Source organism: Phaenicophaeus curvirostris, chromosome 15, assembly GCF_032191515.1.
Source record: "Phaenicophaeus curvirostris isolate KB17595 chromosome 15, BPBGC_Pcur_1.0, whole genome shotgun sequence".
NCBI lineage: Eukaryota > Metazoa > Chordata > Aves > Cuculiformes > Cuculidae > Phaenicophaeus > Phaenicophaeus curvirostris.
Genome location: NC_091406.1, coordinates 20,771,238 through 20,794,236, shown reverse-complemented (window position 1 = coordinate 20,794,236; position 22,999 = coordinate 20,771,238). Strand labels below are relative to the sequence as shown.

The 22,999-nt window shown below is 47.0% G+C and overlaps 1 protein-coding gene across 16 annotated transcripts in view; it reads right to left on the bottom strand.

The window, feature by feature from the left end:
* Positions 1 to 22,966, bottom strand: part of ANKHD1 (ankyrin repeat and KH domain containing 1) — a 119,365-nt gene extending 96,399 nt beyond the window's left edge. For 15 of the 16 annotated variants that reach the window (XM_069869590.1, XM_069869582.1, XM_069869583.1 and 12 more), the window contains exons 1-2: positions 22,670 to 22,966; positions 7,500 to 7,653 (exon numbers count right to left, since the gene is read on the bottom strand). In XM_069869590.1, coding sequence (XP_069725691.1) covers positions 7,500 to 7,653; positions 22,670 to 22,951 — 436 coding nt within the window. In that variant the 5' untranslated portion in view covers positions 22,952 to 22,966. Of the gene's footprint in view, positions 1 to 1,809; positions 1,834 to 7,499; positions 7,654 to 22,669 lie in introns of all 16 variants that reach the window. The other variant, XM_069869584.1, reaches the window with a different exon arrangement.
* Between the last annotated feature and the right edge of the window lie 33 nt (positions 22,967 to 22,999).

Here is a 22,999-nt window from a genome sequence, read left to right as displayed (position 1 = left end):
CTGTGATTCTAACCTCATGCTTTTTGAATCCCTCCAGGGTTGGAGGCTCCACCACTGCCCTGGGCAGCCCCTGCCGAGGCTTCACCACTTTTTCCATAAAGAATATTTTCCTGATATCCAGTCTAAACACCCCTAACACAATTTGAGGCCATTTCCTCTTGTCCTATCACTTGTCACCTGGGAGAAGAGACCAGCACCCACATCACCATAACCTCCCTTCCAGGAGCTATAGAGAGTGATGAGGTCTCCTCCCAGCCTCCTCTTCTCCAGGCTAAACAGCCTCAGGGCCCTCAGCTGCTCCCAGAACCCCTGGGCTTCAGACCTTTCCCCCAGCCTGTTGCCTTAACACTCGTATGCCTGCAAAGCAGTGGCATCCCCACCAGCTCCAACCCAAGAGCCTTCCCACCTCCATTCCCCTTCTCCAGACGTGCTCCAGCTCCTCAATGTCTTTCTTGTACTGCGGGGCCACCTAAAATTGAACCCAGGATTCAGGGCGCAGCCTCATCAGCACCAAATACAGGGGCACGATCTGCCCCCTGCTCCTGCTGACCACACTATGGCTGATCCAAGCCAGGATGCTGTTGGCCTTCGTGGCCACCTGAGCACATTGCTGCAAATTTACCAGCTTGAGCACAAATCTCAAGACAATCCAAACACCAGATTGTATCCATGCGCTGCCCACAAACAGGAGCCTTGCTAGCTGTGCCACAGCAGGTCCAGGTACACACTGCAGCACCACTTAGCCACAGCTCTCAGCTGACCGCAGCACAGCGCAAAGCCCAGCATCAGTTCACCACACCACCCACTGGGAGCCCTTGCCTTCCACTGCTGACGCCCCACCAGGGTTATTGTCACTGGCATGGAGGGACAAAGCTTACCTGTGAAATACAGGGCGAACTCCATTTCAGTGCAGGCGTTGTGCAGGCCTGTCAATAGTGATCTGCTGCTTCCCTCCTGCCCAAACCCTCCCGCCTTCCCTCTTTGGCTGAGGCTGTCCAAGCACCACTACAGCAACAAGTCCTGAACACAATTCTGAATGGAAGAGAGTTTTTAGCTAGGACTGATTCCCCTACTGGAACAGGAGCACAAACAGGTTTTTAATCTAGAAGAATCCAAATTGCATGAAAAATAAAACAAGACAGGAGCAAAACAGAAAGGGGGAGTAGAGTCAACAACAAATACATCCAGGTCTTTGAAAAAATCAAGTTAAAAGAAGAATTGCCCAATTTGTGTGGTCACACCAAATGGTGTGACCATAAAGGTACAGAGATACAGATCCCAGATACACATCCAGCTATGCATCGATATGTAAATACACTGACAACTTCAGAGACTGAGGAGCACCCTGGCCAATTTTAACACTTCCCAAGTTAAAACCTGTAACTTTGTCTCATCTCCTCGCCCCTCTCCATCCCCGCTGACTTACAATCTCAGAATCGTCTTTGGCAAAGAATCCCAAAAGCCTTGTGTTCAGATCTGACGAGATCTTAGCAGTGCGATACCTAAATGCATCAGTTTAAGTGTTACGACAACAAAATTGTTCTTCACAGCAAAATCCAACTCAAAATGAGCCAAAACACATGAATCTGGAACATGTAGCACACTTTCAAAGTATGGAAGTTAATGGGACTAAAAGCAGGATTAAACTGGATTTTTTGTAACCTAAAAGCCTGCTGGATTAGAAAAAAAATATTTAAACCATGCAAACTCTCAGAGAAACAGAATATTAATAATTCAAGTCCATGCACAGAAATCAGGCCGTTGATCCAGCTCACTCAAAAGCACACCACACCTGGACGTTTCACATACCATATACGCCTTCCCACTCTGAATCTTTGGATGGTGAAGAAAGAAAACGAGCAAGTCACTGGTGTGCCAGGATCTCCAAAGGCAAATGTTTCCCAGTTACAGGACAGTGGGGATTTCAGCAGCAGAACAGTTTTGGTTGCTAAAGAAATACCTACACTAAAAGCCTATTCAAACTTGAACGAAAACTCTTTCATTTGATCTGTAGCCCGCGTCCACGTAGCACTCAGCATTTCAAAGCTGATTAAGTTAGGGAGAAGGGCTTTTCTAGTTTAAAATAAAAAAAAAATACATCAGTCAAAATATCTGGACTACGGCAAGACTTGTGCCATGCTGAGGGTGGCTGAACACACTCCCAGTGTGGCATTGCTACATATTTACAACAAGGTTCTGGTTTTGCTCCAAGATTCCACAATTCTCTCCCAGATTCGCCCCAATGGAGACCCCGTTTTTATTCAAGAACACCAACACAGACCTAGCAATGTACTTGTGGCGCTCCACAAGCAGCGAGGGACAGCCACTAAACTGACAAATGTGAACCTTCCATGTGCTGCAGCCCTGAGCCTCTGCAGTTTGAGGTGCAGCTAGGACAACCCTTCCAAGGTTTCCTTCCTAATGGAGTAGATGTTCACCTTCAGTCAAATCATAAGTGACTCCTCAGCCCAAAGAAAAGAAACACCAGGTCCACACACGAATCTTATTGACCATAAATAACATTATCACAGAACGTGTCCAGGCTGGGCTCTGACACTTTACAAGAAGTCTCTGCTGCAGGATGCAAGCACGCTGCACAGGTTTTGGGCGATCCTTTCAGGCCGCAGCAGAATACTCAGCAGCGCTGGCCCACAGCTCTGTCCTGTCACACTCCAGCCCTCCAACATCAGGGAAAACAAATATAATGTACTTTATTTTAATCAAAAAAGAAAACAAACCTTGCTGCTAGCGAGTAACAAATGGTTTGGTCACATTACAAACAAAGCACCAGGTCTGGTGGACAGTGTGGCAGTAACTATGGAGAGAGACACACGCACACTGGGAAGCATTCAACCTTACAACTGCTGAATCGCACTGTACCCTTTCAGTTTATCCTAAGCAGGCAGATTTTATCTGGGCCCATTCATATTTTGACCTGTGTTCAGTATTTCCACTAAGCAGGTGATTACTTCCACTCTGTGCCTCCCCCAGTTACAGAGCACACCACCCTTCCCCTCCCACACCTCACCCTGCCAGCTGCCCAAGAGCAGCACCAGCCCTGGGGCCCAGATCAGCTGCTGAAACTCACCCAGTGTCACCAGACACTTGTTAGCAACACATTTCTCCTTCACCATAACCCCACAAAGTTGCAAACACAGCAAATCACACACGAAGTCTCCCAGTCACCTGGAATCCTGCATTTCAACAGAAATGAAGGATGTACAGAACTCTGCTCCTTGTCTGAACATGAGGATGGACACCTCGCATCCGTTTCACTAGGGAAAACCTTGGCTGAACGCGGGACCTCTCCAAAACACCCTGGTTTCTCTCACAGAAGCAGGACTTGTGAAAAGCTCACTGGCAAGCACACTCCTCCCTAGATACTCCAGAAGAACATCGCGTGCTCCAGTGCTGGACAAAGTTTCCTTACCACTTTCTTCTGCCATCTCTCTTTGAAGCTTCACTCTCACAGTGCTTCACCAGAGTGAGAATGGACGAGCTCACAGGACTTGCTGGTAAGGACACAGGCAGCCAAGCTGTTTCTTCCGCTTACAAATCAGTTCAGTAATGATCTACCTCATCTCTCAGAAAACACAGCAAAAGCATGCTGAACCCCTACAAACAGGAGACTAATGGCAGGGATTGACAGAGTGACTTTTTCCAGCTTCCTGGGGAATTCTGCATTTTGGGTGCAGAACACACCAAATGGGCATCTGGGGTTCTTATCCGACCAGATGCTTCACTCTCTCTGAAAAACAACCTGTGCTCCAGAACAAGGACTGCACTATGTAAGCAGGTAATTTTCCCTTCCCAAGGCCTGTGAAAGGCGGGACCAGAAAGTGAAAAGGCCTTAACTTGTCAAACTTTCCTCAGCTCTCTGGAGGAGAGTTTGTCTTTTTAGGAACCTGTGTGGAGGAACCCACAGAGGAACCTGCCAAGAGCAAGAGCTACAAATGCTCTAAGCATTCATTCACAGCTACAGAGCACTTGGCCTCCAGCAGCCAACCATCACCCTTTGTAAGGGAATTCAACAGCCAGCCTTAGTGAAGGTCTGCAAAGAACCAAGATTCTCCAGAGCTGGAATATTATCTTAAGAAATAAGCAGCACCCTCATTAACAGCAGAGCTGCGTGTTTCTAGTGCTGAACATGAATGCAGTGCCAGGGTGCTAAGACTGTTTGACTGTCAGTCAAACAAACAACTGCAAACAGGATGGTTCTCTTTCAACAGGTCATTTTACCTATAAATTCCTTCTTTGCTACTAAGGGTAAAACTGAACAAAAGTATGCAAAAGACTGGGTTTCTCTAGGACAACTTCCCAAAGAACAGGATCCAATTGTTTTAGTTTATCTTCAATTTCAGAAGATGAAAACAACTCATATTTATGATCTTCATAGATCAGCGAAGCCTCTGAGCCTTCGCAATGCAAAACTAGCTTTTTTGTGAAATAATAAAATCACTGACAGTGGTTTAACAATAGTTGTTCATTAATAAAGTGTCTGCGCTTTGCCTGAACAGGTTACAAAAGGCAGTATGGTTGTTCAGCCTACAGCTCACCAGCAAGGCTTTCAGAGTGCCCTTCACTTCAGGAATTCAACCGCTGTTTGTGTGCACTCAGAACCATGGGATGGTTGGGGTTGGAAGGGACCTCAAAGCCCATCCAGTTCCACCCCCTGCCACAGGCAGAGACACCTCCCACTGGATCAGGGGCTCCAGGCCCCATCCAACCTGGCCTTGAACACCTCCAGGGATGGGGCAGCCACCACTGCTCCAGGCAAATTGGGTCAGGGCCTCTCCACCCTCACAGGAAAACATTTCTCCCTAAGATCTCATCTCAATCTCCCCTCTTTCAGCTGAAAACCGTTCCCCTTGTCCTATCCCCTATTCCTGCACTCCCTGATCAAGGGCCCTTCTCCAGCTTTCCTCCAGGCCCCAGGTCTACAGACACACACATAGCCTTGCTGCCATATAGAGGGCATCAAGGCACAAACCTTTTGCTACAAATTCTACTTCAGGTCATCACACTCATCATTCAAAACCACAAAATATTTTAAATCTGCTTGGAAACAATAAAAAAAATGAACTGTTAAAAAAATACCCAACAGACTTACAATGGGTATAGAAACATTTTTAAGAAGTTCAACTGACTTCTCGCCTCTAGGCTTGCAGATGCAGCCAAACCGGCTCTCAGACAAGGACAGCTACCTAAAACCAAAACAAAACTCTCCCAGATCTTACAGAGTGCAACGGCTGTAAAGCACTTCTGTGTTATTTGAAGAGCATCCTGTCTGGCTGCAGTTGCTAGAACTTACCTTCCAGAATTAATAAACAGTGTGTCCAGGTGAGACCTGAACATAAAAGGATTCATGAGAAATGAGCAGAACTAGTTCTGCAAGTCATCCTCATTAAGATCCTAATGATACAGCCATGCACCCTGAAGAAACCCTAAGGAATCCAAGGCACGAAGTACAAGACCAGTTTTCCTCTAGGTTCTAAGCTAGGGTCAAGCCTCTCGCAGGAGAGGATCGCCACAACAAAGGCCAGGCTACTCTGGAAACAACACCAGACAAGGCCGCAGCTGAACTACTTGTTCAAGCAATAATCCTGCCATCTACTATTGCAAATTCTTCTTAAGGCTGGGGACTGAAATGTGACGAAGTAACAGGAGAAATCAGCTGCTTTTGCCCAACTGCAAAACAATACAAAGTCTCAAGACCAGACCACTTTGTTTGTTGCTGTAACAGAAACCCAGAAGCTCCCTTATGGTTAGGAAGGGTATTTGCAGCCAAACTAGCCACAGAAATTCAGGGAAGACATTATAAGACCTCCCAGGAACATCAGCTTCTTTTACAATCACTTTCAAATTACGGCTTTTACTACTAAACCTCCAGATTCACAGCATCTCCTTCAGGTCAGCCTCATACATCGTCAGTATTCCAATTCACAGTGGGAAAGACAAGAACAGCTGAACTAGAAGGCTTTCTTCAGAGTTTTTCAGTCTTTTGATCTCACATATACATCAGGTAGCACTAATTTTGTCCAGTCGTTTTAGAGGGAAATGGAGCCCCCAAACAAAAGCACAATTTTTTTTTAATTTGCTCTTATTCCCAGTTTCCTCCTGCTTCTACCCATTTTCTACATCCCTACTCCAAGCACTCATGGAATCAAAGCATGGAAAACTCAGATTAAAAAAAAAAAAATCATCTCATCCTGGGGACAAGCAGCCAACTACTGCTCAGAAATCTAAAGACAGCATTCTCAGGCATTACAGGGAGAAAGGGTACCTCCTTGAGTTGATAAATACTGTGGGATCATTTTGAACGCTGCAGCCATGGATGCAAGCATATCCCTCAGGACTGGCTGCCCTCATAACATGAGCCGTCAGACATCTCCATGCACAATTTATAAAGTCAGCAACAGGTTTCAGGACACACCAGTCATCAGGTAGGTGAGAGAAACTGAAACTGATCTATTTTCAGAAGTGCTTCAAAAGAGATCAGATGACTGGAATTCCCTTAGTGTCCCAAGTACCCTAGAAATCATCTATCCTCCCTACAAAGCCAAGTTTGGTCCCTAAAAGTCAGAACAGGTAAGAACAATCTTAGGGACCACCTTTATCCACGCAGCTGCAGCTTCCTGCTGACAGAAGCTGTGCGCTGCAGTACAGTGGAGTTTTCTCCAAATTCAAAATGCAAAAAGCACTCTGGCTGAACCCTTTCCCCTCTGCTTCCTCAGAAGGAAGTTCTCCTTTCAGACCATACAGAGCTTCACATCCTGCCATAAATGCTATCTTAGCCAGCTCTTAATGGCATTCAAAGCTGAAGTCCAGTTTCAGTGCACTCCTATCAGTCTGAGTGTGCTCCTGTAGCCATCACACAGGACTTGTTTCAAAGCAGGTTTTCTTACATCTTTTTGCCTCTGGAATTTTGAAACTGATGATTAATTTTCAAATCCATTGCAAACACCAGAATCATAAACTTGAGGAAGACTTAAACAAGCTTTCCCTACAACAGTTTCACACACAGCGGCCCTCACTGCACCCTGCCTGGCACCAAACCAGGAACATTAAAAGTGGATTTTCCAACAGTCACAACTACAGAATGGAAAAGTATTTTTGTGAAAAGCAAAACAGAAAACCAAGTGTTTCACCTTTAAATTAATGAATACCGACCAAAGCAGCAGGGAAAAAGAAAAGCCATTTGAGAATGGATTCTCTCCATTCTCTCCCCTTCAATCTTCCCACTGGTAACACAGGGAGACTCACCTGGGCAAAGAAATACCACAGAATTCTAATTAACTTTTCTAACTTTGTATATACAGACAGAGCAGACCAAGAAACTCTCCACACTTGTAGGAACTATGAGCTTGTTTTCTGTGTTCTGCTCCCCATCAACATGGTGAACCTCCAGCCTTGCGTACATTTCACTAGAGTCAAAACTTAAAGGTTGCCAAATCTGTTTACAAGTTTGATTCAGAAAAAAACCTGTTCAAAGTACATACCTGCTGCCTCCAGTAAGGCTTCCAGTCTCGCCTGTGTTTCTGGATCCACAGTCCTCAAGTCCGCACCTTCTGCAGCACTCGATAAGAACAACTCCGATGTGGTTTTAAGTATTGGGTTATCAAGATCTTCTTGGTCCAGAATAAATGATTCAACCTGTTTGCCAATTTAAAGAAATACTTTTACTATTTTTGAATTTTTACACTAAATCTAAAATATTAGAACACCACACAAAATATTTCAACTACACTACCATATCTATGTTTTAATTGCACAGATTATAGGACACAACCATAAAAATCACCTGGTCAACTCACTAAAAAGGTAGTTGAAATCACAATAGAAAACACTCCTCATCCAAACCCGTTTATTGTTAAAATTACAATTCACAAAATCTTAAACTATTAGCGCGGCCAACTCGGAGTAAATACTGAGCAAATGCCATGCATAATGGACAGGTAACCACCAAAACCAGCTACCATAAGAGGCTGCAGCACCTCCATCACCAGCAGCCTGTCTGCCTTGTTAAAAAAGCTGTCAGCAGTGACTGGGCAGCCAAACCTGTCTGAGAGTCGGCGAGGGATGAACAGAGAAGCCGTTCAGTTCCATTTTAAAAGAAATTTCAACTAAGGTAGCACAAGGAATTTGTTTGTTCAGAGCAGAAACACCAGAGCAGCCAGCCATTCAACCCCAAACACCTGCTCCTGAGCTGGCTCTTAGCGCTACCCCAGCCATTACCGATACGCAGAACAGTTCAGCGAGTCGGTGTTCCAACTGGCAGCAACAATGTCATCCCACCAGCGGCCCACATCGACTCCAAACACAAGCTCAAGGAATTACTCAACACAGCACACCGTGGGTTTCTGACAGCATGCCAGAGCAAACAAGGAGAAGACCTGACTCACACTCTAATGAGATCAGAGCTGCCTTTCAGAATCTGTCCCAAGCTCAGGCAGAATTCCCTCTATTTTCAGTAATTATTATTTTAAGATAAACACACCAATTCATAATTAGACATTCTGTTCAATGCTAGCAGTGCCTTAAATACACCACAGAAACGAGCCACGCTCATTACATACATTTCTGCCCTTCCCACTCCATGCCCCACTTTCCTCTACCTTTCCCCACTTTCCCCTAACACTTCCCTGCCAGCACTTTCCTTCTCCTTCCAACAGCAAGTTGCCATCAGATTCAGTCCTACCACACAGCACCCCACAACACCAGAACAAAGAGAGCTTACACTAAAAAAAAAAAAAAAAAAAAAATATCAGGCCATCCACCAATTCACTAAGTGCCCCACTGTCAGAAAAATGTTAACAAGAGTTTGGGGAGCCATACAGAGTGCTGCTATGGGAGAGAACTGCTGGCCACTGCTCCCCCTTTTTGACACATAAATGTCCTGTAACGCTGCTCCTGGTGTCCGAGCCCATCGGCAGCTGCCCAGCATTAACACAGGAATACAGTGGGCATAAGGGAGGAAGAGCGGCTTTGAGGAACGCAGACCAGTACTTCCCATCTCAGAGGGATGGGACTGGTACAACACCTTGCATGCCAAGACGCTGAGATCAAAGCTAACGCAGCAGGGTAAGGGCTTAGGGCTTGAAGAAGCAAGATTTCAAGATTATTGCAGACAATGGTCCTAACATAAGAGAACTGTCACTGTGAGAGAGCTGAACATTAAACAAGCAGAAAATTAGCGACCTAAGCCAGTGACCTGTGTTTTTCCTACAAAGCAAGAAGAGCTACTTAACGTAGTATCCTTGCAGACCCCACCCTCCAGGCTACGTCCAGCCAGCCTGAGGACTCCCCACCGGCACAGGCTCTGCTGCAAAACTGCCTTGTGGGAAAGCTCACCCTTACCTCCAGGAGCACTTGAGGGCTTTCAGTCTCCTCCAGAGACTCCAGAAGGCCCTTTCCTCGCCAATATGCTAGAAATATTATTCCTATTGCAATTCCTGTCTGTCTGACCCACTGCCCTGCAGAAAACCCCACCTTGTGCACTAGTGGCTTCTCATCACACACAGCTGAGAACTACACACAAGAAATTACTACGTGCTAACAGCCTTTTTTCCTCTTTCAAGGACATCACTAAACCTAACAGCAGCCCTCCCTTCTGGACAGGCCTAAAGGGGTCAAAACACTTCTTGTGCTGAAGCAGCTGCATTCAGGAACAACAAATTCTGCCGAACCATCACAAGGGGCTTTGGGCAAGCAGTAACCTTCAGGCTCTAGAAATGCCTCACAATCCCTAGACAGAGGCCAGCATGCCAGTCCAGCACTAACCTCCCACAAGCTGTCCCACCACAAGATTTAAACCTTCATTTTTTGACGCTGCGGGCCATTCTCTCCCCAACTGAGCCTAAACTAGTGTTAACTCATCATTTGCCAATATTCTATCAACTTGCAAGGAACTTCTCTCCCTCCCCTACATAGGAGCACCCTGCTTACTGGATCCCCTCAAAAACTCTTTTTAACGGGAATTATGCCAACATTACTTCAAGTGCATCACAGCCACTGCTGACACTGTGGGTGCAAGCTGGGTAGCACTGGTGCATGCTGTTCTTTCCACCACTCTCCAACTCCTAACAGCTTTCGGCTCTTCTTCAAGTTTGCACCCATACTTCCAGAGATCTTATTTACAGTCTCACACAAAAATCTTCCTTCATAGTATTTTCATCTTGGTTTTATAGCACAGCAAGAAAAGGCAGCTGTTTCCATTATTCCCGCACACGCTGGGCATCCGTTTTTAGGTTTTGGTTTGATTTTTAGTAAGAGTGTAATAACAAACCCCAACACAAATATAAGTGGGGTGGGAAAACATAGCAATCAATATGGCAAACAGCAAAGCAGCTGTACCCCCAGCAGCCCCCCAAACCAGTTCCAATGAATTTTCAAGTCAGAACATCTCACAGATCTGTAAATCAAGGCAGTTCCTGACACATTAAGACAAGGCTAGAGAGGATGAAGGGTTGGAGCCCTTACCAACTAACAGAAGATTAAGAAATCACCTCACCAAGCAGGCTGCTCTGTGAGCAGAGACCTGTGAGGGGCACACGGTCATAATCATTTGTTAAAAAAAAAAAGAAAAAGAAAAATCCAACAACCTCTCAAACAAATGTTACTTTTCAAACAACAAATAAACTTAGTAGAAAACAAAACCAACAAACAAAAAACCTAAGCCAATTTCACATTAGCATTCCTGGAAGACCTAACGCACTGCTCATGTGGCAAAATTTAGGTGCTCTGCTCTCCCCGATCAGATCCGCAGCAGCAACAGAGTTACCCGTCACGCTGCTATTTTTGGTTTATTTTGTGAGCTGCCATGGACAGTTAATAAGCATCATACTTGGAAAGGCTCACTAGGAACACATGGGTTCAAGACATTATTCTAACTGCCAAAACAACGGCAGCCAGGTACGATGTCCAATCACAAACCAAAGAAGTCACAAGCTTTGTGGGCGCTGAACACCAGCGTACCTCATTGCATCTTCGTGTTTCACACTCGTCCACAGCACCGATGGACCCTTCCTGAAGCGCTGCCAAGGGCTGTGGCAGCCTTGCAGCTCCGCAGATCCAGTTACCCACCGGTTCCTCCCCGCACAGAAGCCACACTCACAGCTATGGAGACTCTGTGACATCAGCATTTATGTGTTGCGACCATGGCTCAGTTCACCTCAGGTCAGGAGGCTGTGAAGACACCTCAGCAGGCACCAACATCACACCTGGGACCAGCGATTCTTGAAGGATGGGCAGTGACATACAGGGTCAGAAACACCGTTCTGATATCAAGCCTAACCCAATCTTTCCCACGCTGCTCTACAGAAGAGCAAGTCCTTTGCCCAGAACAGCCCAGACCCACCCACAGCCAGCTTGTTCCTGACACAGACACAGCTCCCTGCTGCAGCTGTGCCTGCACCATTCCCTCCTCCTCCATGCATGGGCAACAGTAGACACAGCGCCTTCTACCTTCTCCTTCCATATGCACCAAACCAGTACTCCTGGAAGGACCACCTTTACGAAAACCATTGATTGGAAAGAGAAAACCACTATCAAGTCATTCCCTTAAAGCACCATTTTCCAGATCCAGCCTGAGCTAGGAATGACAATCCTCTCAGCTCTGTGTTTGTGGTATCTACAAGTAACATGGACCTGAGCCCCGGACTGGGGCTCCCAAACTCCCACTAATTATGCCAATAAATTTCTACCTGATTTCCTCTTCTGTGTCAGGCAACCATTCCCAATTACGAGAATGCTATTCCAACACATCCAGGTACATCAGTATATCCACAGAGGGACCCTGGCTTCCTTAAAGCTCATACAGGCCTGGAGATCAGGCAGATAGTTCATGCCAGTGAAGTTGAAATCTATATTGGAACTATTTTTATTCCATAATTAACAAGATGTGCAATGCCAAGTTAGGAACACACCAGGAAGATACTGTGGGTTTGTCTGACAGCTCACACTGTCTGTCCCTTGTTGCGCTGAGTGCCAACATTCAACTGCTACTTGGAACACTGCTCTAAAGGTTTTAGGGAGTGCTAACAGGACATCAGACACCGTAACATTGAATTACAACTGAAAATGAGTTTGCATTTCAAAGCTGACATCACTTAATTTTTTAAATTCCACATACACAGAACATCACCATCAATACTATTAAACATACCCATCCCAAGGGGCGAGTGAAGAGAAGGACTTTCTCACTGCCCTCGCTCTCTTTGGAGCTCCCCCAGACAAGCACACAGCTCTGCCCCTGCTGCAGATTCCTCATCCTAGCAAAAGGCCTGGCTTTCCTTCACCTTAAAACGTCCTTTTCAGCACTGCCACCCCACCCCAGCCATGCCCCTCAAACATTTCTGCACCTATTTAAGGGATCTTCCTGGCATCACTATTTCAGTTTCAAGAGATGGTAGAAAAGAAGAGGAAAAAGTCCCGAGAAATGTGGGTGTTTGCACCAAGCCTTCAGCAGGACCTCAGCACCCTGCCCTGCCTGGGCAGAGTCAAGTTTGAGAGAGAAAAGACACATTTGAGAAGTACTTCAGAGCCAGTACACGGCAACAACATATAAACCGTGCAAACAACAATTCAAACATAATTAATGTTGTGAGATCACTCTGTTAGGCTGGAATTGTAATTTCTGAAGACAGTTTCTTCAATAAATACAGAGTTTCAGCACAAGAAGCCAGAAGCCACGAAGATCTGTGAACTGCCAAGAGATCATCTTTCAGTGCCAGCCCTAGGAACCCAGGGATTACAAACTATCCAAAAACCCAGGGGAGTGTCAGGGTGCCTGGGGTCACCACCACCTCCCTGGAGAAACCATCGAGGACCCGCAGCATCGTTTCCAGTCACTGCTCATCCTGTGAAATGTCGGGCAGCTACTAGACACTTTCATGGGCTGATTTAATACATCACAAAGGGAGAAAACTCAGAGAGAGTGTGAGAGTGTGTGTGTATGTGTATGTGTGTGTGTAATTTGCTACCACTTCATTGAATTTCACAGGCTTACGAAGAGCTGGAACATCATTCTTCTGGGAAGAGAAAGCCATTAGTTCAGCTAAGCTCTCAGTGATGCTACAAACCCAACCACCCCTACGCATGAGGGGAGCTGTTGGTACCTGCACGCTGCCCTAGCTGAGCAGTCTGCAACTGCAGCTCTGTAGGCAATAGATTAGACTGAGAGGGTGGGGGAGAGGAGGAGCGCAAAGCTATTTGGCTCCAATTACAATAGGAAGTTGAGTAACTTGTGGCAGGATTATCTAAAGGACAGTCTTTCTTCCAACATACATTAAGCAATTATCATAGTGACACAAGCAGCTATAGGACCTTTCATTTCAAAGCCCAGGTTCAGAGCCCTGCTATAGATACAACGTAAACAGGGATGGACACAACTCTGCTTTGTCACAGGAGCCAAGGAAAGCACGCTCCCACCCACATCCTGGTCTAGGAGCCTGACATTTCCAAACAAAGCTGCACCGCGAGTTCTTCAGGTGTGTTCTGGTTTAAGCTGAAGAGGAATCAGTTTCTAACTTCAGCTCAGCCTCCTCTGAGTAACTTCACTTTCTGGCAGTTAACTGCGTGTTTTCAGACAGGGTTTCTCCCTAGCAGTGACGAGATGGGGCACTGGGATGCAGAAAGGCTACTGCTAACACTTATTCCTATGGAAACCAAGGCCATCCTCGAGCTGGTGGAGCCATAAGGGAAAGGGGAGGAAAAGGGTGGCACCTGCAGGGAGGGGCAAACAGGAAAGATGACCCCAAACTGACCAACAGAGGATTCCATCCCATGTACTCATCCTGGAGATAAAACTGACGGATCATGACGGTCAAGCCCTCTTCTTTGATGGCTGAGGTCTAGTGAGGACATCGTCTATCTTTTTGTCCCTGGTCCCAGATCCGTGCATTCCCAAATCCAGTTCCTGAGCCCAAATTCCTCCTGTGCAGAGACCAGCCCAGGACCTTCCCCTGCACCTGCTCTTCAGCATCAGTGGTGAAGGGAGGAGTTGCGTATATTTGTATACATTTTATTATTTCCTTATTATTATTACTGTTTCATTAAAGCTGGTTTAGTTTTGGTTTCCAACCCACAGGTGGTCTTCTCTCATTTCACTTTCTTCTTCCCCGGGGGAGGAAGGGAATTGGGACTACCCCAACCACTCTCATTCAGCAGCTAATTCAGGCCAGGCTGGGGCCAAACCATGGTGATGTGGCAGCACAGACTCCAGACAAGTCAGCACCACCATCGGCAGCCCAGGGCAGCGAGCGAGACAGGCAGCAGTGAGAGAACCAACACCTACACGGCAGCTCTGCTCAGGCTGCCCCCGCTTGAAGGATCCTGAGGTGGCCCCTGAAGTCAGCAGTCAATGCTCAGAATCTCTGAAACATGACAGGGCTGCTCTTCCACCCCAGAGCCCGTTGGTGCGGGTTTTCAATTCTTATGCACTAATACTAACGCATAAGCAAGCATTCATGAACGAGCATCTGCTGAAAGGCTCACATCGACGTAACCACTTACCTAACCTCTCTCTTAAGCAACCAGCCAACACAAGATATCCTTATGCCAACTGAAGTAGCTTTGAATGCTACAGATTGTACCTCATCACCCACCTCTGGACAGAGCAGCGTTAGTTATGATTATTCCACCAACAGAAAATCTCCAATTCATTTTCACTAGGACACTGTTCCACCACAAAAAGCACAAGACAGACCTGCGCCCTCGGTTAACCCTCAGAACACACCCATTGAATCCTCTCACTACCAGAGCCTGGCAACACTGAGAAGTTTCTGTAGAGAGGAAAAGAAAGCATCGCTCATTTCAGTCACTACTGAAAAAAAACCCTGTTAAAAAGCAGCCTATGGCCATCACACCATCAATGTCTGATAAACAAAAATAATTATGCCTAGGTTTTCCTGACATACAAGAGAATCCTTTCCAGCAAGGAACTGCCGTCTGCACAAGTGGAACTGGAGTGCGTTCCAAATTCACATGGAGCCCCATAAATCATATGCCTGTCCTCGACACGTGCAGTCTTCATGCTGAAGGAAACCACTGAATGCAGACTAGTGAGCCTTACTCAAATAACTTAGGCTAAGCACTCCTTCTTTTCACACAATCTCTCTCAGTCTGCTCTAAATTATGTTTTCAGTTCTCCACCTTCTACTCAAGCTTTCAGATTCCTTCCTGCTCCCTGCTTTTGCTACCAAACAGCCCCTCTTCCTTCCTAACCTCCAACTCAGGAACTGCAGGTGTAACTCAGTAGCCTGATTTATTAGAATATAAGCCAGGAGTGTTGCATCAATTAAGCCAGGGCTTTCAGAGTGGGATCCTTGCTCAAGTATTAAATCCCAGGAATTAAAAAAAAGTGAAGGAAACTTCAAACCAGAAGACAAAAAAATGCATTGGCTTGTCTATGTAAAAGTTCAAACCCATCTGAGATGACAAGTACTCTATGCTACCTTCTTGGCAATAACATTTTAAGCTCTCTGGTCAATCCAAAGAGACACAGTGCTCAAAAAACCAAACCAAAACAAAACCAAAATCATCTAATTGGATCCAATGGAGACAGCCCAGTCACATCATTCAATTATCTGCTCCCAGGACAACCTATGCCTTCATACAGAGAGGAGGCTCAACATTTAAACCAACCAACTAATTTTATGTCATCTGGAGGCTGAAAAATCATACCAGGGTCTTTCCTGAGACTGTCGTTCACTGTTTTGTCAAGGCCTGTATAAACAGGTTTGTGCAAACTTCTGCTACCGCAAAACCAGCAAAACCCATACTGGAAATCCTGATCTACCAGCTCATCATGTACAAGAACCTGTCCTAAAGAGTAATGGGTCAGAAAGCCCTGTCCAAAACACAATCCACAGAAAAATCCAGATGTGGCAGTTTAAAGGGCTTCAAAATGTGACCATTTCAGAAGAACAATGAAAAAATGTACATTTCTATCGGGTACTGTGTTTGCTCTAACTACTCCTAGATGCAACACCTCCACTCCACAGAACCAACCCCCACCCCCCACTACCTTGTCCTCCTGTGGATGAACACACACTTCCAACAGGGGATGCTCAGAAGCCACCACCATCGAGAAATAATGAAGTAGAACATTCAGCCTTGAACGACTTTTTTCCCCTCAGTCTGAAACATCACTGACTTACTGCCTACCTGCCACATGACTCATTAGCTTTATACACGATTTTGGAAAGGGAAGAGTTCAACAGGGTTAGAGATTTTCCTAGAAGAAAATCTTAGTTAATTAGTCATTTCTATGTTACATTGAAGGCAAATGAGAATAACTGATGGACCCAGCTGAAACTCAGAACCTGTGAAACGTCAAAACACTCAGAAAGGTGCTTTTCAGTTGGTTCACTGTCCATCAGCCAGGAAAACATCCAGGTCTTCACTCAACATATGGTGAATTTTTTTTTCCAGCAGTATGGGTATACAGTGAGGTAACTTTCAAATGCTCCCTTGGTCAGAAGAGCCAGCCCCACACATTCCTCCTCACTCACCACCAGCACACTGACCAACACAACACAGCCACAAGTAGTCCCTCACAGCCCAGGATGCCTCTCCTTCAGATTCTGGGATGCTTTAGAACAACTGAAGATGAAAACAAGCTTGGAAAAAAATCTGCATGACTCTCTCTTAAAAGCAAGAGGCAAAAATGAGTAAGTGGTCTCATCTCATGAGAGACAATTAAGAAGTAACAGGACCCAGCACACGCCCAATTTTTACCTGTGTTTCAAGGTAAGAAGCATTTGCTGTCCACACTAGAACAGAAGATGCACAGCGCTGCAAACACTGAGAAAGCGTTCTAGTATTTTACAAAACTTTCAAATCATCAATAAGACCTAAGAAAATATTCTTAAGTACTTAGATGCAAGAGTAAAAGGAAGACGTTGTGATGTGATAGGATGCATTCCCATGAATGCTTGTTCAGCATTCCTCAAAAAAATATGCAAAATGAACACACCGTGCCTTCACAACGAACAGGGAGAGCAAGTTGTCAGGGAAAAAAAAAAAAACAAACACATAGAAACTATCCATTAGTGAGCTACACCAAAAGGTTGGAGTTCAGACAGGCACATCATCCTAACTAAATGAACCATTAAACCTGGACATGAATTCCTCTGTACCCACTTTTTCCTCATATTCAGGGGCAGCAGGGTTTCATAACGCAGGCTGCAGTAACAAGGCTCCTACAAAAGCCAGTACTGATACCATTTCAAAGCCAAGCTGCTCTTCACTTTACCAGAGAAGACCAAGGTCACATGAGGTTTTGGTGAGAAAGTTTTTATTGAAGACTGGCCCCGAGGCCAGGCACTTCTCAAAAACCTCCTAAATCTACAAAAGTACTTCAAAAAATCACCGACTTCTGTGGTGCTGCTCACAGTATCCCATTCTTCACAGACATTCCCATCAGTGAGACCAGTCTGATGGGAAGACTTCAGATGGTGTCTGGGCTGTATAGGGGCTACTATGGGGAAAGAAAGTATCCAGAGCAGGAACATGAAAACCTGACCCAGGAGGCCTCAGAGCTCAAAGCTCAAGTTAAACAGACCTCTGCAAACAGTCCTCAACCAAGACACAGAACTAGCTGTTCTTGCTTCATTAAGTTTTAAGCGGGAAGCAAATCTAAGAAAGGTTCATTTTTCCATTTAAGTCAGACTTGACTCAGTTTTAAAACTGGGAGTCGCTTTTACACCCCAACAACAGCTTAATACTTCTACACTATCTTCACAGGGGTTACAAGAACTCAGAATGACTCACTACACAGCCTCCTCACCTGCAGGGTCCAACCCCTGTTCTGAACTCCTCCAACAAGGCTGCCGATTCAGGAGTGTTGCTGCTCCCCCATTTTAAAGGCCAAGCCACACGTGTGCAGCGAAAGGAGTGCCTTTACTCTTTACACTTTGAGCTCCAAGAAAGGACAATGCTGCAGCAGCGTCATGGAGCTGTCCTCACTGCTGGATGTCAGGCTCCCCAAAGACCAGGAAAGGAGAGAGGACACAGCATCCCAATGCCAAGCCAACAACAGCTGGGCAGCCCCAGCTCAAACCCAAACACAAGACCTCCCAGTTCACCAGCTGTAGTCCTGCCTTGCATGAATGCTCAAAGGAACTCTTCCCCGCTCCAGACTGTAACTGCTCTACTGGCGAAACCTATGTGCAAATTTGTAACCCAAGTATAGCTGTTCTGCTAAATTGGGTGAATCCCTTCCCACCAAGGGGTTGCACTGTGTATTTATATAATTACACAGTAGTATTTCACATCTTTACTCTTTACACCTATCATTAGAAAACAGTTGCTGACATCTATTTTAGGTCATGGACTCAACTGGGTCAAGTTGCACTGAAGGGAGTTCTGCAAGGAATTTTAGCCATCAGTTCATTTCCAAGCGTTCCTGAACAGTAAGCACTAAGGGTAACCAGACAGATAGCTCCCACAGGCCAGGCTTTCAAAGTTACTGAGATACTTGCCAGGATTTTCCCAAGGACTGGACGCCAAATCAGGCTGCACAGGAATGAACACCCTACACAACAGCTCTCTGCATCCTTAAGCATCATCTCCACGCTTTTGGAAACCTGACCCCGTTATCCTTCAAAGTTTTCTAATCAGTGAATAATTCCTGGAAAAAATTTCCTCTTTTGTTCCACCCCTCACTCCCCCAGCTCTGAAAGAGCCGATTACAAGGAAAACAGCAACTGCTGAACTGAAACTTGAAAAGTTTCTTTTCAGAGAAAAGGCTTTTCTGTCTAACATTATCTACCTGAATTTGCATCAACTTTTTAAATTTCTATTCCTTACAGTCGAAAAAAAAAAATGCTGCTATTTACATTCTTTCAAAGATTAATACAGGAACCTAAAATGTATAAGCACTAAATCAACCTCAGGGGTCAGATAGGTCATGTATTCCATTTCAGAAGCAGTGCCATGTTAGGAAGGTTCACCGACACAGCAGCAACTTCAACAGACTACAATGCCAGTTTAAACCAAACTACCCAAGTACTTACTCTGAATTCAAAGCCCAGTTAAATATTTGGGGAGCAGGGCAAATAATGCCTCAGACAAGATCTCCAGGCCCTGATCTGGAGCGCATGCCATGCAACTATTAATTCTCCTCATTGCAGGAGGTAGGTTATGGCTGAGTTTTAATTATACTTTATGTAAATATCCCTAGAGGCTTATGCAATAGGTACAGGCTTAAGTAAGGCGAGCTGGTGGAGGCAGGCAGGCTGTGCCGGAGAGGGACGCAAGAGCCGAGTCAGCTCCACAGCCAAGGGGCAGGTGAGCTCCACTCACCACTGAGGGCCTCCAGACCCCAGGATTACAGAAGGGACTTGAACATCTACATGCTCACCGCCAAAAGCCTCTTACCGAGCTGAGCTTCAGGATCCTCAGGTACTTTTGTCAGCACAGATGGCTTCTCCTGCTTGATTTACAACTAACCAGCACACCACACAATTCTGCAGGCACCAACACAGCCAGATTTATCACTTGCCTCAACACTCTACTGCTACAGCCCCGTTTTCCACCACAATGACTGTTAGGAACCTGCGTGCTCCATGGACAGAACCCTCAACCACCAAGGCCTCTATGGCCCTCACACACACACCATTAATCACTGCCCTGCCACCAAGACTGCACCTTGACCTACGATATTCACAAGGAGTGGTACAATATACTGAAAATGACACCAGAACCTCACTCTACACCAGTTGCAGGCTGTGTCCAAACCCTGATCAGTCTTAGAAGGCAACCAAGCAATTCCCTACACTGAGTTCAAAGCCACCTCAGACTGCAGCCAACGGCCAAAGTGTCTCTGGACACCCCAGAGAATCATGGCTTCCCTCCCGTTTCACACAGAGATCCCACAAAGGCTCCTGGTCTCGTCCTCCCATGCCCAAAGGCATGCTTCGGCTTGCAGTTGTTTCTATTTGCATGGGATAATTTTAACTGGTAATTCTAGAAAATATTCTATACAGATGCATTTAAATTTCCCCTTGCAGCCCTGACACAGCTCATTCATACGGGATCCACTCCAGCCCCTGGTTTCCCAGCCAGCAGCTGGTGACTCCATAAGCAGGCACTGAGCTAAGAAACCAGAAAGCTTGGACTTTCCCCCCAAGTTCTGCAAGGCAGGATGAATGCAACACACACTCTTCACTGTCTTCCCTTGTCAAACAGGGCCAGCGCTACCACTGTGAAGCACCTGAAGATCCGATGCAAGAAATGCACTATATTTTAAAATAAGTTAAGCTAAAATATATTGCTCTTTTTTATTCTCTAGATAATACCTCATGACGCTCCTCATCTTGCGCTTCACTGATGATATTCTTTTCTATCAAATTTGTCTTTTTGACCAATCCAATTATTTTAGCATATTAAACTCAGACTAATACAATGATACAAAAACTAAATGCTGCTGCAGACACACATCAGAGCCTACAGAATATCGTACCATTATTTTTATAACTTCAAAATCAGGGGAAAAAACCCAAGTGTATAGACCAAGGCAGCATGGAAAACACTTTATTTGTTTTAATTCTCCCTCCTAGCTCCTACCAACCCCACTCGCTACAATAGCTGAAAGGCTTACACCCAGATCAGTGACTCATGGCGCAAGACCACAGCCCAGTCAGTCACTGGGGTTTAAAGCAGTGCTGTTCAAGAACTGCTGATGTCCAGCCCAGGAATTTACTTGCCATTGCTTTGTTCAAAAACAGAAAAACACCTAACTGACACCAGGTGCTTTTGTAGTTCTCACACAGGCAGAAGGAAAAAAAAGAATGAAAAGAAGAAACACTCTCAGTCCGCCCCATCCCCTGTGACCTCACCAGGCAGCACCAAAGGGAGGCACATCCTTCCCACCCATCTTCTTCCCTCAGTTACTCTCCACAACCAAAAACACCAGAGAAAAGAAGTCCCCAGGCAATTTCAGCTCCAAAATTAGCCCAAGTCCTCCATGCCTGTTCTGGAAATCTCCAAGTATTTTAATTCCAATTTTGTTTTTTATTATGTATTTTAAATAAGAAAGCTTTCCCTGGGTTTTTCAAATTCTACTCTAACAGATGTTTGGGAATCTTTATTTTTTTGACCTCAACGCTTATCTCCCAGAAACACTATTTATAACAGGCTCTCTTTCTTAATACTTGCTCTTAGTCAAAACATCAACAGAGCGCTTAGTAAACACCTTCTCCATCTTCACATCCTTTAAGCACCGGGGCCGGTTCGAAAGGGATCAGCTCTCACAGCAGAACTTGGCTCCCCTTGTGGAGAGCCACACGCGCTCCCACACAGCCCATTTCCCATAAGTTTCCAGGTTCTCTAACTATTGCTTTGTGTCTTCTAAGATTAGAACCTGACAGAAAAGACATTCTAGAGAGTGGAAACTCCCAAGTTACTTCTGTCCTTTTCTGCCCACAGCTGGCCTTCCAGCTCCCTGAGGCAGGAACGTACTAGAACACATAAACCCTTACCATCGGACATTTAGGATACCAATCGCGCCAAGAATATTGTCCCACAAGCACCCATCTGCCTGCTCAGTAGATTTTTTTGTGCAGTTAATCCTACTGTTAACACAGTTTTTAACTTGAGCTAGGTGGTCACGAGCAAAGTGCAAGCGTGGATGTGCATCAGTTTAATCACTTCTTTTATTCATTTCAGACCTCCTAGTTCAGATTTTGGGAGGGCTGGACAGAAGGATCACCAAGAGAAGGCTAAAAATAGAGACAGGGAAGGATGAATGCAGACTCCTCTCCTTCCATTTCTTCAGGAGAAATGTGGACGCACGCTAAAGTACCCACCCTGACCCCAAAGAAAGAACGGTGTGTATTGCTTTGGCCACCATCCTCATCCTCCTGCAGAAGCACGCAGGAGTACAAAGAATAGGAACCACAAGAAGCTGGTGAGTGCCAGCCACGTTCTCCTGCCTTCCACTAGGACAACTATGGCGGCTGGGATCGCACGTCTTCTTTCTCAAGGAGCCACCTAAGGAAATCAGATTCACCCTTTGGTGCAAGATGAGCGGGCAGAAGTGACAGGTAACAGCCTTCATTTGTCTTCTCTCCCTGAGATACCTAAAGCAGCATTAGATACAAGTTTACCGGCCCAACGATGCTCCGCTGGAGCCGGGATAAAGCTCCAACCTCTCTCCACACCCTCCCTTAAAACTCCCCGTCGGTTTGGCCGACCGAAGGCGGCACCTCCGCTGCCCGCTTCCATTTCGGTGGGTAAGGAACATTCCTGCCGCCTCAGGAGCGTGTACGCGTCCATCGAGAGCTCGGCCGCGGCCGGGAGCCCCGGGCCTCCCCGGCGAGCGCAGGGCGCTCGGGGCCCGAGGCTCCACTTTGTTCTCGGCGGGGCGGAGGATCTCGCCTCCCGCTCCGAGCGCGGCTGGGCCGGGGGCAGCAGCGCGGGGCCGCCGTCCCCGCCCCCCGCGACCGATCGGGCCCGGGGGTGCGGGGCGAGCCCGGGGGGGGGCGGGGCGGCGGGCGGGCAGGCCTAGGGTTGGGGGCGGGGGGCCCGCGGGGAGCGGGGCCCGGGGCAGGGGGGGGGGGCGGCGGCGGGGCTCGGGCGGGCGGGCCCGGGGGCACAGCCGAGGCGCGGCGGGGCCAGGGCCGCGCGGGGCCCGGCGGGGGGAAAAGGCCAGGCCCGGGGCGCTCACCTCGGACACCTCGTCCTCGTCGCTGCCGGAGCCGCCCCCGCCGCGCAGCACGGCGGCCGCCAGCTTGAAGTCGAGGCCGGGCTCGGGGCCCGCGCCGGGGCCGCCCGCGCCGCCGGGCCCGGCCTCCCCGAAGAGGCGCACGGCGCGCAGGCCCAGCGCGGGGGGCCCGGCCGGGGCGGGCGGCTCGGCGGACGGCGGCGCGCGCGGGGCCACCGAGTCGATCTCCTCGTCGCCGGCTGGGGGGGAAGCGGGGGCGGCGGCGGCGGCGCCGTCCGTGAGCATCGCGCGAGTGCGGGGCGGTCGCGTCCCTCGCGGCGCCGCGGCAGCGCC